This window comes from Peromyscus eremicus, chromosome 16_21 (genome assembly GCF_949786415.1).
Source record: "Peromyscus eremicus chromosome 16_21, PerEre_H2_v1, whole genome shotgun sequence".
Classification (NCBI taxonomy): domain Eukaryota; kingdom Metazoa; phylum Chordata; class Mammalia; order Rodentia; family Cricetidae; genus Peromyscus; species Peromyscus eremicus.
The window spans coordinates 56,684,786-56,704,015 of record NC_081432.1 but is presented as its reverse complement, the minus strand read 5'-3'; the positions used below and the strand labels follow the sequence as shown (position 1 = coordinate 56,704,015).

Genomic DNA, 19,230 nt, shown 5'->3' with positions numbered 1-19,230 from the left:
CTCTCTCTCTCTCTCTCTCTCCCTCAGAAGATACTATCTCCCGGCAGCCATCCTGGTCCTCCGGCTCTCACCGTCTTTCCACCCTTCTTCCGCAATGTCCCCTGGGCCTTGGGTGTCGGAGCTGTGTTGTAAATTGGTTGGTGATGGGCACCCATGAGTCTGTTCTCTGCATTTCGACCAGTTGTGGGTTTCTATGATGGTCTCTGTTCCTCTGCAAAAAGAAGGTTCTTTGATGAGGAGCAGGAGCTACCCTTATCTGTCGATAAAAGGATAAGCTTTTAGAAGGAAGTTAGAATGGACACTGGTTTAGGAAAGTGGCTTTTCTGATGCCCCTGGTGAGCTTTGACTGTTTATACCTAAGAGCAGAGTACAGAAAGCTGACTGGGCATCCTGGGGTGGAGTTTGATAACTCTTGCTTCTCTCTAGGATGATCTGGATGAAAGATCATCATCACCCGGTCAAAGTCAGTGTCTTTGGTATTTTCTCCTGATAAAATTAGACATTTAGAGATGCTTGTCTGGACTCTTGCCTGGAAAGCGTGAGACTTGCTTCTCTGTGAGTGTTCACTCGGCCCCTTATTTTTAGGGAGATAATCCTTCCCTCAGTTATTTCCACTATCTCTTGGTTCCAGTAGATCATCTTTTCTAACCTATTCATATAATCTACTTCCAAGATTTGGGGGTGTGGGGCACAGTTGTCTGGACACTTGGCTTAGAGAGGGACCCAGGACTCTCATTGTTCTTTGTTTTTAGAAAAAGTCATTAATTACATATTAATTTATTGTGCATACATGTGTGAGTGTGTGCACACACTCACACATGTGCCGTGGTCATTGTGGGCAGTCCAGAGAACAAACAACCTGTGAGAGTCAGGGTTTCTCCACCATGTGAGTCCTGGGGATCCAACTCAGGTCTTCGGGCAGCCTGTGAGTTTCCTTCCTTCCTTCCTTCCTTCCTTCCTTCCTTCCTTCCTTCCTTCCTTCCTTCCTCCTTTCTTTCTTTTCTTGTTTTTTTTTTTTTGTTTTTTTTTTAAGACAGGGTTTCTCTGTGTAGCCTTGGCTGTCTTGGAACTAACTCAATAGACCAGACTGGCCTTGAACTCAGAGATCCACCTGCCTCTGTCTCCCAAATGCTTGCATTAAAGATGTGAGCCACCACCACTCAGCTCATGATTGTTTCTCAAACTGAGTTTGAACCAACTACACGGCTCTGTTTTGTACCTACACCACCTTTTTGCCTTTAAAAACCTTATTGACAACAAATTCTATGTACTGGTTGCATGTGATATGCAATATGTTTTGATGGGTAGATGCATTGACAAGTCATTATTTCAATTAAGACAGTGAATGTGTATTTCACTTTTTAAGGGAATGTATATGCTCCTTTCCTATTCTGTATAATTCACCCACCTGACCCTACCCTAAGACAACCAATATGCTCTCTTTATACAGAACATCTTGTTTGTTTAGGGTTCAGGATGAATCAAAATATACACTGCACTTGGGGTGGGGGTTGGAGTATTTGCTCAGATAGTTGAGTAGGTGTATGGCATTATCTTTTTTTTTTTTTTCCGAAGCTGAGGATCGAACCCAGGCTCTTGCGCTTGCTAGGCAAGTGCTCTACCACTGAGCTGAATCCCCAACCTGTATGGCGTTATCTTGTTGGTGTTTTTTATTTCCCTCAGGGTTGGACATATTGACCAGGGCCTTTGGGGGTCACTGTCACGTCCTCCTGGATTAACAATATGTATTGTTTCTTTGCCCACTTTGTAATTAATATCATTTCTATTTAATTTAGGATAAAGGAGGCAGGATTGATCCACTGAAGTCACCTATTTTGTTGGGTTTTTAAAAACAGATTATTTTATTTCATGTATGAATGTTTTGCCTGCATGGATGTCTATGCACCACATGTGTGTAGTGCTCATAAAAGTCAGAAGGGGGCTGTAAATCCTCTGGAACAGACGGTTGGGATCCACCATGCTGGTGCTGGAACTGAGCCCAGGTCCTCTGCAAGAACAAGTGTTCTTAACCACAGGGCCGCCTCTCCAGCCTCAGAGTAACCAGCTGTCCTGAGACCCCTAAGTCACAAAATCTTATCTGATTGTGTGTGTCTTCTCTGCCATGTGGCTCTGAAGGACATGTTTCTCAAAGGAAAATCTGTCCTTGCTTGTGACTCGTGGCTTTATTCCGTGGATAAAAACTGGGTTAATGTGATCTCATTGGACGAGTCTCCAGTGTGAGAAAGCGCATACATGCCTGAGGAGGGAGAAGAAGACAAGGTAAGTCACTGCTGTTGTTCTTGACTCTAATATAAAACAAAACGACAGTGAGCCTATGGAATGTTTTAAAGGGGGGCTAGTGCTAGGATGGCGCTAAGGAAAACTAGAGAACATGCTTGGTTGGTTGAGAGGGACAGCCCTTCGCTGACACCACAGCTACATCAGCTATCTACCCCCGTAGGTGAATAGACTTTGTTTCTCAGCTACTGCTGGAAAATGTGATAGCGTAGACTTCAACTCAATGTATGGTTTCTAGGAAGGAGCCCTGGAAGTGGCCTGTCTCCCCCCCCCCCCCCCCCGACTGGTGAGGAACATGTGTCTGGAAAGATGGAGATCAAAACTGTCTGTCTGGTTGGAGGCTGTGAAAACAGGAAGGAAGGGGCTGGGGTAGGCACTTTTTCCAACACTTGAACTATATCTGGAATTTAAGTTTTTTTTTTCTTTTCCCTTTTTTAAAACCGTTTTACTGTTTTGAGAAATTCATTCCTGCAAATGATGTATTTTGAGCAAACCTCCCCATTCCCACCCCCAAATTTGTCCCCTATCCTCCCATTTTCTCTACCAATTTCATGTGCTCTGTTTTCAAATCTACTGAGCTCATGAGGTACTCTGTGTATGTGCAGGGATGTAAGACCATCTACTGGACACGGGTAGTGTGGTGATTTGAATGAAAACGTCCCTCATAGGCTCTGGCATTTGAATACTCAGTCCCCAGTTGGTGGTGGTGTTTGGGAAGGAGAAGGAGGTGGCCTTATTGAAGGAAGCGTGTCACTAGAGGTAGGCTTTGAGAATTGAAAGATTCATGCAATTCTAATTCCCTCTCTCTGCTTCCAGATGTGGTTCAAGATGAGATTCCCTCATTCCTGCTCTCAGTGTCCAGTTCCTGCCACCTGCTGACTCCTCTACCATCATGGACTCTAACCCTCTGGACCCATAAACCCAAATAAACTCTTTCTTCTGTAATTTTCCTTGGCCATGATACTTTGTCACAGAAATGGAAAAGTAAAGGCAGCCTCTCAAGGACTACACCTCTAAGAAAAACTGACTCTTCAGCTAGGAATTTCCCTCAACCCTTTCCTCATCTATGCTGAAAGTTTGGCTGGATTGATTTTGTGCAGGTTTTATGCAATCACAGTCACTATGAATTTACATGTGTGATGACCCCACCATGTCCAGCAAATACTGTTTGGTGAGAGATACCCACTATGTCTGACTCTTATAATCATTCTGCCCCCTCTCCCATGAAGATCCCTGAGCTTTTAGAGGAGGGGGTATAATATAGATGTCCCAGTTAGAACCAAGCACTCCACAGCTAGAGTTCCAATAGTTTTGATGAGAATCTAAAATGTATTTAATCCTGATGGTGTCATAATTCAATGTAAAACAGGATGGAAGCTTTTCAGTAGGACTACAATTTAACTGGAAACACAGTATATCTCTTCTACTTCTTCCTCCTGTTCCACCCTTCCTCCAAGAGCACCGCGACTCCGCCATGTTTAAATGTCCAGTGATCATCAGTATATGAATTCAGTGGGAACAGTACTTTCTCAACCTCCTGAGGTCTCACACCTCCCTCCTGCAGGTCAGTTTAGAAAATAACAGGTGTCCATCACTGAACATCAGCACATCATCCCATGCCCTCTGCTCAGCAGCTGGCATAAGAGGTATGATCTCTAGTAGGGAGTTAGCTGGGGCTGGTCTAACCATACTCCTCAACCCTAGGGCCTTGATGATGAGTGCTCCAGGTGTGTGAGAGTGTGTGTGTGTGTGTGTGTGTGTGTGTGTGTGTGTGTGTGTATGTGTATGTATGTATGCTTATGAACATCAAATCCCCAGTATTGCTTTATCAGTCCTGAACACAACCCAGAGGACCTCAGAGGCACGGCCATCTGGTACTGTTTCTTTTAATAGTTACTATCAGACTCTCTTCAGAATCATAACCTCTCTTCTTACCTCTTACATTCTTTGGCTGTATTGTAACTCACCTTTGTGTTGAAGTATGTTGAAAGGCTTTAAGCATTTGGGTTTGGTAACTATATCTGAGGAGTTCTGCTGTACAAAAGAACAACAAAATAGTTTACGTTAGGTAGCTAGTTGGAAATCAGACTTGAAGGTCATGGAGGTTTGGTTCCTCTTTATAATTATCATCCTTTATAATATAGTTTGGGAACCCATGTCCTATGTTCCTGTTAACAGCGTAATTTAAGGAATCACACTTAAAAGAAAAAAAAGCAGTACAGTGACTAGTCTTTAAAATTTTATATATAACCAGGTGTGATGGCACATGTCTAATCCCAGACTCAGGAGGCAGAGGCTGGTGGATCTCTGAGTTCGAAGCCAGCCTGGTCTACAGAGTAAATTCCAGGACAGCCAGAGCTGTTACACAAAGAAGCCCTGCCTTAGAAAAATTTTGTTTTAAAGATAGCTACAGACTAAACCAAGGAGAAGGTGGAGGTGGCTTTAGTATGACTTATCCCCTGGGAAAACACAGGTTTCAATTTTTCTTTAACTCCTTTTGGTTTGGTTTGGTTTTTTTTTTTTTTGTTGTCTGTCTATCTGTTTGGTTGGTTGATTTTGCTTTTTTGGGACAGGGTTTCTCTGTGTAACTCTGACTCTGCTGGAACTCAATCTGTAGACCAGGCTGGCCTTGGACTCACAGAGCTCTGCCTGCCTCTGCCTCTGAATGTGGAGACCAAAGGTGTGCACCACCACACCCAGCTTCTTTTAATCTGCTCTATTGCATGATTTGGTGTTTGGTGGTGTTATTTTGGTTTGGTTTGGTTCTTGAGACTGGGTCTGATTGTAGCTCTGGCTATCCTGGAACTCAGAGATCATCCTGCGTCTGCCTCTTGAGTGGTGGGATGAAATTAAAGACATGTAGTGCCACATCCAGCTACCATGTGATCAAAGAACAGAATCTGAATTTTGTCCTGACTATGGGTGAAGGCATGGCCTTATGGAAACTTACAGAAAACCAGAATATCTTAGCCTGGTTGTAAATACCATGGACAGACCATTGCCCCCAAAGAGTTCATTAAATCGGGCTTGCCAGTCACTTCATAGTCTTTCTTTTTACCTTTTTCAGTCTTTGGATGGGAAAATGCCCGGCTGGAAAGCCTTCAGGCCCAGCAACTTTATGTGAGAGTGTAAAGGCTTCAGAAGTGTGCAGAGTGTAAAGGCTGCAGAAGTGTGCAGAGTGGAAAGGCTGCAGAAGCATGCAGAGTGTAAAGGCTGCAGAAGTGTGCAGAGTGTAAAGGCTGCAGAAGCATGCAGAGTGGAAAGGCTGCAGAAGTGTGCAGAGTGGAAAGGCTGCAGAAGCGTGCAGAGTGGAAAGGCTGCAGAAGCGTGCAGGCTGGCACAGTAGTCTCTCTGGTTGTTGTGCACACTTACCCCTCATGTTGGTAAGCCCTACATAATGGCCTCTCTGGTCATTGTCCATTCACACCCTATGGGAGTGTTTTCTTCAACAATGGTCGCTCTGTCTATTGTCCACTCTCATCCCCCAGGAGTGTGGTCCTCCACAGTGATCTCTCTTGCCCTTCCCCATGCTCCTGATTGTATTACTGTATTATTCCTTAATGAACTCTGCCTGTCTTCAATGTTTCGTCTTGTGACTTTCTTTTATTCCATGTACATAAGCTATGATTCTATTTGCAAGAATATAGAATAGTCACTCATTCATCCCTTCATTTGCCTTTTAAAGTATAGGAGATGCCTGCATTTATTTCCAAATAATACTGTGTTTCTGTGTCTTTACGGTTCCAGGAACCAACTAGGAAGTGGCTTTGAGGGAAACATTACCCCTTTTCATATCCATGCTTATACTTCGCTCATTTGAACATTTGCCACTCGAAGCACTGAAACAAGCTAATGTTCATTGTAAACAGAGCCCCGGCACAGCTTTGCCTCATTCTTGTACAACTTAGCATTCAGTCCTGTGAGTCATCCATTGCTTGTTGGTAGACAGACTGGGGAGACTATAATCATTTAGGGACTGAATCACGGAGCTGGAGAGATAGATGTTGCAGCAGTTGAGAGCACTTGCTGCTCTCCTGAGAACCTGGGTTCAGTTCCCAGCATCCACAAGGTGACTCACGATGATCTGTATCTCCAATTTAGGGGATCCATGGCCTTTGTGAGCATCAGACATGCACACAGTGTACATTCTTGCATACATGTAGGCAAAACAGTCATAGGCATACAATAAAAATATTTTTTAAAAATTGAAACTGAGCCACTAAAGCTGAAATAAAATGTTTCAAGCAAAGAGCAAGCATGTACTAGGAAATATAATAGTGTTTAGATACTTGACACCCTTTTCGGTTTGTTAATACTGATTTATTCATTCACTCTCATGTCGAGAGCTTTTGTTTGCTACACACTGTTCCAGGCATTAGGAATGCTGGGAGGAATCATTTCCATTCCCATTCTCATGCCGTATGACACGGACGCTAAACCAAGAAGGGAGATGTAGATTCGGCAATGACCACTTCCCAGGCAACCTCTGCAGGACACAGGGTGGATGGTCCTCACCGAGAACATGGCAGCTTCCTCTTCCATCCCTTCTGCCCTGTCTCATCTCTTCAGTGTCCTTCTGTAGATCCCTGCCTCATCACTTCTTTCTCATGCCTTCTCTCAGTGAACTCTCAGCCTCATGGCTCTAACCTGTCCCTGCTGCTCACCTTCCCTCATTCAGACAGGCCTTATGTCAAGAAAGAGACCACTCTGGTCATCTTTATTTTGCTTCTGAATCTGTCTCTTGCTTCCTTTATCTTCGTCCATTTGCTTTCCATATCCCACAGTTCTAACAAGCCCACTGCTTTTGGTCCTGTGCTTATACTTTGTCCCCTTCCTTTCTCGTGGTCTTTTCACTCACAAGCTCCTGATCTTATCTCTTGTTGTTTCCAGTTATGGATGCATGTATATGACTGTGTGTATGCAAACAAGAGTGCAATGCTCACAGAAGCCAGCAGATGTCACTGAACTCCCTGGAGTTGGAGTCAGAGACATTTGGGAACCACCAGTATGGGAGGCTGGGAACTGAATTTGGGTTCTCTGCAAGAGCTTTATGAGATCTTAGCCACTGAATCATTTTTCCTCAGCTCGTATCTTTACTTTCTAATAATCCATAATCTGGGTTCTTGGTTTTGTTTTGCTTTTTTTTCCATTTAAATTCCCTCAGACAGAGACAGTCAACCACTATGCTAGTTAGTTTTGATTATTGGCTTGACATATCCAGAACCACCTAGAAAGGGAGTCTCAATGAAGAGTTGTCTCAATACCTTAGATTGACACAGAGGCATGTGAAGTTCCATCCTAATTAGTCTTATCTATAAAAACCTGCAGTCAGATAGCAGAGTGAGAGCTGAAAGAGCAGAGCAGCAGAGCAGCAGCCACTAGAGACTTCTTACCCCTATGAATCCTCAGACTGAATGGGGGGCCAAGATCCTGTCTCCACCCACCTTATATTCCTGTCTCTACCTCCCTAGTGCTGGGATTAAAGGCCTGAGCCTCCCCTGTGCTGGGATTAAAGGCATGAGCCTCCCTTGTGCTGGGATTAAAGGCATGAGCCTCCCCTGTGCTAGGATTAAAGGCATGAGCCTCCCCTGTGCTGGGATTAAAGGCATGAGCCTCCCCTGTGGTAGTATTAAAGGTCTGAGCCTCCCCTGTGCTGGGATTAAAGGCCTGAGCCTCCTCTGTTCTGGGATGAATGGTTTATGCCACCACTGCCTGGCCTCTATGGTTGACTAGTGGCTAGCTCTGCCCTCTGACCTCCAGGTAAGCTTTATTTGTCAGAACACAAACAAAATATCATGCAACAGGTGTGTCTGTGTGGAAAAATCTTAATTATGTTCATTGATGTGCCATCATTTTCTGACAGGGCATCCTGCGCTGTGCACAAATGAGCACATAAGCCGAGCACAAGCTCACGTTCTCTCCCCAGCCCCTCCTGACTGGGGACTCCTGCCACTTTAGTGCACTGTAACAAATGACTTGGACATGTGAGCCAAATGACCCTCCCCTCTCTAAGTTGCTTTCTGCCTGATATTTTACCACAGAAACAGAAAGGGAAGCCAGGACAATCACTGGACCAGACAACCAAAATGGAAATCTAATTCTGACCACCTGGCTTGAATTAAAATGCGGAGGGCCATGGATGCTGAAGAAACAGGCCCTCAGTGACGATCACTGGCTAGTGACCACCCTCACATCGGAAGAGCACTGACATGACATGTCAGAAACAGGGAGAGGTGCTGCCGGGCATTTGAGCCTTCACGTCTGTTTTGTTTTCTGTCTTTGATTTTCAATGAGGAAAAACACTGACTTCCTGCTCTGAAGGGCAGGGAGTGCCCTGCCTCATTTTATTCACTGATGTGTATTCTTTTCTGTAACTTCCTCCTTTTCCTGAGACTACACAATAACATCAGTCTCACACCTTCTGGGCCCAGCGGTTTGAGTTCAAGACATAATATTGAAATCATAGACTGTAAGAACCTCTTTGAGCCACTGTGAAACTTTCCTCAGACCTATGGCCAATGGGGTACAAGTCACAGGACAGGGGCCAAGATGGGTTACTGTTCCTTACATCCACAGCAGTGCTCTGCTATAAATGGAGATCAAGGGAGCTCTATGATGATTTCCTCAATGAGCTGTGATTTATTTTACGTATACTTTTTTGTGTATATGTGTGAGAATGCTACATATGTGTGGGTGAGCACAAAACCCAGTAGTGTGTGTCAGATCTCTTGGAGCTGGAGTTACAGATGGTTATGTGGTGCCTGATGTGAGTGCTAGGGACCTTTAGGAAGAATAGCAAATGCTCTCAACCACTGAGCTGCTTCCCCAGTCCATTATTTTGTTTTTGTTTTCGTTTCATATTGCCCATGAGAGACCAAACTCTTTGTTTCAAGAGCTAGCCTTGAACTCCTGATCTTCTTGCTTACACCTTCCTAAACATTAGGATTATAGTTGTTGTCTTAGTTACACTTCTATTGCTACAAAGAGACACCATGACCAAGGCAATTCTTATAAAGGAAAGCACCTAACTGGGGCTTGCTTACAGATTCAGTCTTAGTCCATTGTCATCATGACGGGGCATGGCAGCAGGCAGGCAAGCATGGTGCTGAAGAAATAGATGAGGGGTATATCCTGATCCACCAGCAAAAGAAGAGAGAGGAGAGAGAGGAGAGGGAGGGAGGGAGAGGAAAAGAGAGAGGGAGAGAGAGACACAGAGAGAGAGAGAGAGAGAGAGAGAGAGAGAGAGAGAGAGAGAGAGAGACTGGGCCTAGCATAGGCTTTTGAAACCTTTAAGCCCACCTCCAGTGACACACTTCCTCCAAAAAGGCCACGCCTCCTAATCCTTCTAATCCTTTCAAACAGTTCCACTCCCTGGTGATCAAGCATTCACATACATATATACATATATATATATATATATATATATATATATATATATATATATATATATATATGAGCCAAAAGAGACCATTCTTATTCAAACCACCACCATGGTGTACCTCTACACTTTTTTATTTTAAAATTCTACTGTTTCCTATAAAAATCTCTGAACACTCATGTAAGTTTGTGTGTACAGTTAACTTGGATGACTTTTTACCAAATAGAGACATCTATACTTTAGCACTCTTCCTGAAAAGTCATCCGTGTCTTGTCAAAAGTCTTAAACTAACATTGAAAGTAGAAAATGTGTATGTGAGTGCTGTGCTATAGCACACCAACCTCAAGGGCACTTTTGTAGAAAGAACGAAACAGCAACCCACCCCCACCCCACCCCAATCCCTCCCCACCCCACCCCCAACCCCCACCCACCCAATCCCACCACAACTCAACCCCATCCTTCCTATGCAAACTCCTCAGGTTCTGGACTGCAGACCTAAATGCCGGGGCTATCAGGGACCAAAATCAAATGTTTTATCCACTCACAGCAAACACGGCAGTGGACGAGGGGTAAAAGCAGACATGGGAAGAGAAAAGAGTCTCCCTCCCACTCCTACTGGCTGAGAATCAAAGAATCTCATGAATGAAGTTATGAATGACATTTACGGGCAAAGTGTCATGTCACACTGCCCTATGTATACTAAGGATTTCTTTAATAAATTTTGTTTGTTTGTTTGGTTTGTTTTGTTTTTTCAAGACAGGGTTTCTCTGTGTAGCCCTGGATGTCTGGAACTCGCTCTGTAGACCAGATTGGCCTCGAACTCAGAGACCTGCCTGCCTCTGCCTCCTGAGTGCTGGGATTAAAGGCGTGCACCGCCACTTCCTGGCTCCTTCAATTTTTTTTAACCTCTATTTTTAAGTCGCCTATACAATACACCTCAAGAAATATCTTACCATCTTGCTCTTCCCTGCCCCCGAGACAGGGTTTTTTCTGTGTAGCTTTGTGCCTTTCCTAGAACTCACTTGGTAGCCCAGGCTGGCCTCGAACTCACAGAGATCTGCCTGCCTCTGCCTCCCGCCTCTGCCTCCCGAGTGCGGGGATTAAAGAGGTGTGCCACCACCGCCTAGCTTTGTTTGATTTTGATTTTGATTTTGTTTTGTTTTAAAGTTCTTAGCTAAAAATAAATTCACCAGAGTATTATTTTTACCTAATTTCTAAAATCTTTCAAACAGTGTAACTCCAAAGTCGCTGAAATTGTATATGTAGCTATGGCTAAGACACTAGAATGTGACTCTCTTGAGAAGCAGCCCCACTGTGTGCCACTGTCCACCTCTAGCCCTCCCTCCCCCTTTTTAATGCTCATGCTTAAATATGCATTAGCATGTTTTCTTAGTAAACTCTAACCTTGCTTCACACTGGCCTGCCTTGAGATTCTTTTCTGCATTCTCTGTCAAGAAGATCACCTTAATACGGAGCTGACACAGTTTCTGAACACTCTGGCCACTACCAGTGGCTGGTGGTTGCATAGAGACCCATCTCCGGCAGCCCTGACACAGCACCATAGGTCTTGTAGGTTTCAAGCCTTCCTGTACATTTGCCCAGGCCCTCCTTACACTGTAGCTCTTTATCTATCCATCAGCCCTGGCCGGGCACCATACCAAGTAATGATGCCAGAAAAACAAGGGCCTTCCACAGAAGTGAGCTAGCCATAGATGATGTTGAGGGAAAAACCCAAAGCTCCTACTTTGTGCCTCGGAGCTGGAAGACATTACCTTTGATGTTTGCTTCCGTGAGCTTAACAGAGTCAGCTTATTGGACAAAAGTTGCCGCAGCTGTCAGGACATCAAAAAAAAAAAAAAAAAAAAGTAAAAAGAGACAAATAATCAGGTGTCAGCATATTAAGAAAAAAGCACCCTTTAAAACTGTTAATTAGCAACATCACTTCTAAGCAACACATCTAGACCATTACACAAACGTGTAGTAGATGACTCTCACAACCTTACTTCCTAGAAGCAAAACTAGAATCCAGCATGAAACAGCAGTATCTAATGTAATAATGCATGAGCATCTGGCAATCATTGCTGGGGTGAAGTTTATCCGTGGAGGGAAGGGTCTGGTTTCCTAACCATGTGTCTGGTAGGAACATGGCCATCGTTAGAAAACTGCCTGTAAATGAGTGGTAATATATGGCAAATGAGTTTACAATAAAATCTTTTCTATTTTTAGTATTATTGATTGATTAATGTGTATGAGTATTTTTGCCTGCATGTATGTCTATATACCATGTGTGTGCCTAGTGCCTGTGCAGGTCAGAAGAGGCAGCTGGTCCCCTGGAATGGGAATTACAGGCGGTTGTAAGTCATTACGTGGGTGCTGGGAACCAAACCTCTGGGTCCTCTGCAAGAGCAACTCCAGCCCCAATAATAAAACCTTTTTGTCTTCTTACTAAAACATCAATTACTGCCTTTACTCTCCACATAATTGCTTGCTACTTGGGAGGGAAAATGGAGGGGCACGGTTCTTCACAATTTTTTTTTCTATTTATCTTTCACTAAAACTAATAGTCCTTTGTTGGGAATTTTGTTTAGTGTGAGAAACCACTTAGCATTCGATAGCCTGGAAATGTGGAAGTTGTGTCCTTCCTGCATATTTTGAATAAATGGGCAAAGGAATTCAAGGCACAAAACAGAACTCATCCCCTCAGAAAGCAATCTGACCTTTGGCCATTTCTAGAGCATAATTTAAATTAGAAAGAGATTGTCCTGCTTGTTTTGGAGGCAGAATCTCACTCCTCTTGCTGGTCTGTAACCCTTTGTGTGCCACAAACTGGCCTGGAACTTGTAATCCTTCTGTCTCAGCCTTCTGAGTTATTGGGATTCCAGATATGTACAACCACACCAGGCTTAGAAAGATTAACTAGAAAAGGCTCTCTCTCTCTCTCTCTCTCTCTCTCTCTCTCTCTCTCTCTCTCTCTGTCTCTCTCTGCTGTGATGTTCACTTTATTTGCTATTGAATCTATATGCTTCATCAGCAAGGATGGCTTAGGTCCTTCGTCTCCTGGATGAGTCTGTCTTTTGTAAAATTATAGAATTTTATTACCTAAGTACCCATCATGTGTATAAAAAGGCCTTGGAACTGAAGGGGAGGTTTTTAAATATGCCTACATTACATAATGAAGGAAGAAATGAATATACACATACCTTATTATCCAAGAGAATTCCAAAACAGAAGATGAAAAATCCCTTTAACAACCAAAAGCAAAGAGTAAATCATATGTATTATATTATGTTTTCTTCTCCAGACAAGAAATAATCTATATATTATATGACACAATTCTATCATCCTGTCAACCTTACTATACTCTAATGTTGATTTTTTTCTCTCTTTTTGGAGGTTAGGCTACATTCTATAACCCAGGCTAGCCCACATTCTATAACCCAGGCTAGCACACATTCTATAATCCAGGCTAGTCTGGTACTCACTATAGGCCAGGCTGGCCGCAAAGTTGTGATTCTTCTGCCTCTCCCCCTTGCGTGCTGGTGACAGCCAAGCACTCTATGCTCAACTTGGACTTGTTTTCTTGTCTGCCTTCCTGCTAGACTGTAGATTTCTAGAAGGCGAGAATAGTGTGAGGTCTACAATGCCTGACACATAACCAAAGGCTCACAGCTTGTTTTTCACAAGTGTATTAATGAGCAAATGATTGAATGAATGAGGTTGTAAACTCATGTGGAACTTCATCCTCGACTGTGGTGCTGTTCAAAGCCCCAGATAGCTCCCAATGACTGCGTATCTTAGCCATTCTTTAGACCAAGCACTTCATAAGCATTTATCATGTACGTGCGATGGCAGCAGGCCCTGAGCTTCAGCATCCCTGTGGCCAGGAGGAGGAAGATGGTCTCTCTGAGGAACCTTCTCCTCAAGTATGTCTCTTCGAAAATCTTGGCAAAGGCTTGCTTCCTCTCAGTCAAAGACCCTTTCATTCATGCTTGTCAAATAGCACACTGCTCACAAGCCTGCCCTTCCTACAGCTGTTGAGACTTGTCACCATTGGGTGCGTGATTTCTGTGACTTCATCTGTGACTAACGCCTGCATGTTAACTGTGATGTTAACTGCCGCATCACCTCCAGGAAACTCTCTCAATATTTACTGAATCGGAGCACTGTACCAGGTGCTGAATTACCTCTCCTAACCCTCAAATTGTTCCCTCACCATTACTGTGGCCACTACTCATCAGCTGGGAGAACTAGGGGACGCAGAGACTAAGAACACAGTTGGTATTTGAGAAAAAATACACTTGACTCCAGAACCCAAAAGTAAGACTACCATCTCTTTGAGTCATTGTCCTCGGTGGTCTGGCCTGAACCCGCAATAAACTATGGTTGAAGGCTTTCTCCCAGACACATCAAGACCTAAGGATTATTTTTTCCACTTATTTTGAACACTTTCTGACTATGGAATATAAAATCCACCCTGAAGAGTAAGGATCAGCAAGTTTTTTTGTGGAAAGACTAAATTGTAAGTCTTTGGGTCTTTGTAAGACACATAACATCTGTTTCAGTTCCTCTGCTTTGGAGAGAAAAGAGCCATAGGTTCTATGAACATTAATAGGCATGGTTGGGTCCCCAAAAAATGTTATTTACAAAATTTGGCTGTTGGTGTCTGGTTGCTGGCCTCTGTTTATTAAATTCCAGGGAGTTGTTGCTTTATATCTGTCAAGGCCAACAAGTACTTTTGAGTTATTTCTCTTTCTTTGCTTTGTCAGAGATTTGTATGAGAGATGACTGCATCAACCACAAAAGAGATAAATGCCAGTTATGTGAACTCTAATAGATTTAACCTCTGCAGTGGGTTACTGGGAAAGTCTAGAATTCTGCTTTGGTATGACATGAACTTCTGGGGAAAATGGATGGATTTGTCTTCTCACTGTTTCCATGCACTTTGTGTTATAGACTTGTTGGAGCCGAGGAGATGAGATCATCTTCATCTACTAACCCTAGTTCTCTATACATATTCCATTGACAGTGTTCAGTTGGAACCTCCAGCTCGCTCCTGCACAGTCTGAGAAGCCATATTTCTCTCTCCAAACCCTGCCTTCTCAGAGAATCTTCAACAAAGAAAAGGGGCCAAAAAGCCCAGTTCCACATTCTTGGCAGCTACGGTGGCTCTTCCCCGGAAGTTGCCAGCAGCCCAAGTCCCCGCCTAACGTGTTCAGTTCTTTACCACACAGGCACAAATCCAGCTTGTGGCAGACACATCATTACCCCTCACCTACAAAGCTATATAATCTCCCTGCTTTAGTTTAGGTGTATGATTTCTCCTGCCTCGATCTCTGGGACTGGAGAACTTACCCAGGAATTGCATTGCTCAAATAAACCTGGTCTTTTACTTTTTCAATTGGGCTTGATCTAGCTTACTGTGTTGGCAGAGAAATCTATTATTAGCTTATAGAAAACCTATTAGACAGGAGTACATAATACATCATTCTTATTTTTCTTACCTGGAAAGCATTAAGCAAAGCAAAAAGAACATGCCAAGCTACATTCTGGCTGTCCACCATTGTTCCTATGCCGAAGCCCCAGGTGAGCCCTAGCAGTGGGGTCAGAATGAGGAGGCTCTTTCCCATGCGGATGGCAGTGGCCTTGTCGTCCTGACTCAGTCTTTCTCCAACCGCTGGCCTCCAGAGCTTCCTAAGGACCAGCAGCACCACAGCCAAGTTCACGGCCACAATAGTCAACGCAGGAACAACAAACGCCAAGAGGGGTTTGCTCTCCTCAGACCAGTTAAGCCAGCACACGTTGCTCCTTTTGTAGCTGTTGCTAGGTTGGGTGGCGGCAATGGTGATGACGGATATAAGGAGAGGGCACCCGTAGCCCAGGCAGAACCCAGCAGCCATCATGGTGGGCAGAGCCATGTGATGGAACACGAGGATGATTCGATAAGCCAGCAGGGCGCTGAGTACAAGCATCCAGAAGAACAAAGCGAGGTAGAAAAAGTGGGTAAAGAACACGGCAGCTATGCAGACTCCAGAAGGGCTGGCGGCGGCGGTATCCACGGTGGCAGCAATGATAAACCAAACATCAGCAATTAAGAGTGACAGGGCGATGTTCACCAGGCAGACATGGCGTGTGTATGAGGTTTGGCTTTTCTTGGTCTGCTTCCAAAACAGAGACTCGATGATCAGGCATAAGATTAGACTTGCAATGGAGATGCCCAGTCCGATGTACGTAATCCATTTCACCACAGGGACAATCGAAGAGGGGACGAAGGGAGACATGAGCACGGAGAAGGAGGTCAGGTGCATACATCGGCACAGCACTGTGCCTGGAGTTTCATTCACGAGTTGGCAGCCTACGTCGCTCCACTGCAAATGACTGAAATCCCAAAATACACAATGAGGCTGGCTCAGGTTTCCCTTTATCTTGGAAAAGTTCAGGAAAATTTCATTGATGGAATCGTTTTGGATAAGTGTGGTTATCACCAGCCCATTGATCCGTGCATTTCCTCCGTGGGTAATGGGTAGAATGTTCCCAAAGGTCAATGAGGCCATGCTGATAATAGTCTTTGGATGGGATTCCTGGAATTGATCTGGTTCAATAAACACGTGGCCTCGGATGGGCAGAGAGGCGTTTTGTTGTAGCATTTCAATCTGATAGTTGTAGCCCTGTGTGCTTTGGATTTGGGTCCCTTTCCAGTCGATGGAGTTTCGAGAAAAATTAAGAGGCAGGGCAGTGGGAGGTATGAGAGTGCTGATGTTTTCCAATGTCTCCAGCAGCTTGGAGCTGGCATCCTTTTCTTCTTGTAATAAAATTGTCCAATTAGTTATGGAGGTTGAGTTCAGAATATGATCAGCTATGTTGATGACATTCTGAAACATAAGAATCGAAGTCAGTTTAGGTCTTCTGAGAGAGAGGAGCTAAGAGTGAAGGTCGATCTTATGAAGGGAAAAGGCCATAGAATTGGTGAGTTGAGGATCACAGGAAAACTCAGGACTTCCGTTAGTCCTGTTACTCAATCCAGTACAAGTGTTTGTGTAAAGAAACTTGGGCCAAGATCACAAGATACCTCAGTGAGTAAAGTGCTGCTGCCAATCCTGGTGACCTGAGTTCAAGTCCCAGAACCCACCTGACTGAAGGAAAGAGCCAAGTCCCACAGGTTGTCCTCTGGTCTCCATACACATACTACAGTGTAAGCAGGCCCCCCCCCCCCCCCGCGCGCGCGCGCGCGCGCGCACACACACACACACACACACACACACACACACACAGAATAAATAAAATCCAGAGTGGTCATCCCAAGGAATCTGCAATCACAGTAGCGCTTTTCTTCAGCACAGAGGAATAAGCATCCTACAACACACAGGTGTGCATTCCTTCATCCCTGGGATGGGGGAGGTGACTGCACTAGTGAACAGCTATAGCACAAAGACAGGAGCATGACCTCCAACAGCTTCCCCCCTTTGCTTCTGTAGCTAACGTTAGAATTTGTTTTTGTTTTATCGTATGGTATCTTATTTTATTATTATCTCTCAGGAGCCTGTTCTCTTCGAAGGAGAGGCCAAAGGGGGTGGATCCGGATGGGAGGGGAGGTGGGGAAAAGTGGTTGGAGTAGAGGAGGGAAGGACTGTAATCAGGATACAGTGTATGAAAAACACCTGTTTTTCCATTTGAAAAGGCTTGTGAATTCATGTCACAGGTGCTCAAATTTCAATTCCTGGGTTTTTGTTGTTGTTTACTGCATAAGAATATCCAACAGTGATCCTTAAAAACAGTGCAGTATTGAACTGTTGCCTGGGGAGATGGCTCAGAGGCTGAGAGCACTTACTGCTCTTTCAGGAGACTCACTTCAAGTCCCCCATCTTCCTCCTTCAGCCTCCCAGGGGCTGGAACTGCAGGCCTGTGCCAGCAAGCCTTACACTGCTATTCTGTATGTTCTTATTCTTAATTGAAAATCAATTTTTTTCATAAAGTCTATTCTGATGAATGTCCCCCCTCCAGTCCCCCCACCTCCACCCCCACCCAAATCCACACCCTTTCTCTCTCTCATTAGAAAACAAACAGGCATCTAAATAATAATAATAAGGTAAAGTAAGATGAAATAATAGCATACAAACCAGAATAGACCAAAACAGACAAACGGGGGAAAAGCCAAGAAACACATAAACACACGGCTGCACACAAACTTGCACACACAGATTGCACACAAATCCCATAAACACACAAAACAGGAAACCACACTATGTCCTCAAAGGACCTGTAAAAAGCACATGGGGGTTGCTCTGAAGTGTGGTTTGTATCCCCAGTAGGACTCTATTGGACAAAACCCATTAGTTGTACTGCCATTCTTATGGTGACCAAATACTATCCTGTCATGGATAAATACCAAAATTTAAATATCTAAACTAAACCAGCCAGTTCTTACACTGTGCACTGCAAAGGTCAGAATTTACAGAACTTACGATGATACATATTATAGATTACAAACATCAAGGATTGAGGTGTAGTGAGCATTGGGCCCCAGGTTCAGTCCTCACTATGGGGTCCGGGGAGAGAAGAAATGAAATATTAGTGCCCATGTTCAATAGTGCAAAAGCTTACCCCAGCCTCTAAGCCTGAACCTTCACAAGCAGCCTGTTTGTGGGCAGATTTGAATTTAATCTGTTTATCCTATGAGTTCATTGTATACTATGAAAATGCAAGAAAAAAAGCTCACACTGGGAATGTTCTATGGCTTCTCTGTTTTTCTCAAGAGTTTCCCCATCATCCATGCTCTTGTTACACCTCCCACAAGATGTAGCATTTGAAGTGAGACCTTCAATCTGGGTATAGTGGTACAGGCCTGTAATCCCAGCACTCAGAAAGATAAACCAGGATGGTTTCCAGGAGTTCAAGGTTAGCCTAGCCTATGTCTTGCAGGCCACGTCAGCCAGAGCTACATTGTGAGATCCAGTTGAAAAACGCCAAATTATAAATAAATAAAGTGATCCCTTCAAGCGTAGAAAGACCATACCTTCAGGGTCAAGTTGGACACAGTGAAAGAGTTCGCCAGTGACAGGGATGAAATGTCGCTCAGAAGTGACACCACTGAAGCCAGGTTCCCAGCTGTGGTGGATGAGCTTTGCTGAACGATGGCAGAAAGATTTTGCACCAAAGAAGACACATCTGCCTCTGTGATGTTGCCTGCAATCATACTGAAATTCTTTTTAAAAAAAAAGAAAAGAAAGATTAAGTTCGGGGGGGGGGGGGGACAGAAATGCTTGCACATCGTTAGCTTGCAAATCAGATGTCTTGTCCACAGAACAAACAGCACAGTGTATCAGCAGATAACTATACAGCAGTGGCAAACAGCAATGACGTGTTCATCGCTTCTGATACTCTAGACCCTGTGCTAAATGCTTAATAATGCTTTATAGGAAGTTGTTGATTAAGCATCTTCAATGCTCTTTGAAGGAAGTAGTGTTATTATTGATATTTTAGCGCTAAGGGAACTGGATCATGAAAAAAGTCTCTGAGAGACCTTTTCAAGTACATCACAATCTCAGTTGTAGGAAAAT

General features: G+C 44.1%; 1 protein-coding gene across 1 annotated transcript in view; it reads right to left on the bottom strand.

Moving 5' to 3' along the window:
* Nucleotides 1–1,678: 1,678 nt before the first annotated feature.
* Adgrf1 (adhesion G protein-coupled receptor F1) overlaps nt 1,679–19,230 on the bottom strand; it is a 48,876-nt gene continuing 31,324 nt past the window's right edge. Inside the window, exons 11-16 of the mRNA XM_059281712.1 lie at nt 18,687–18,875; nt 15,178–16,545; nt 12,877–12,918; nt 11,449–11,508; nt 4,266–4,332; nt 1,679–2,257 (exon numbers count right to left, since the gene is read on the bottom strand). Of these exons, the coding sequence (XP_059137695.1) occupies nt 2,184–2,257; nt 4,266–4,332; nt 11,449–11,508; nt 12,877–12,918; nt 15,178–16,545; nt 18,687–18,875 (1,800 nt within the window). The 3' untranslated portion in view covers nt 1,679–2,183. The remainder of the gene's footprint in view (nt 2,258–4,265; nt 4,333–11,448; nt 11,509–12,876; nt 12,919–15,177; nt 16,546–18,686; nt 18,876–19,230) is intronic.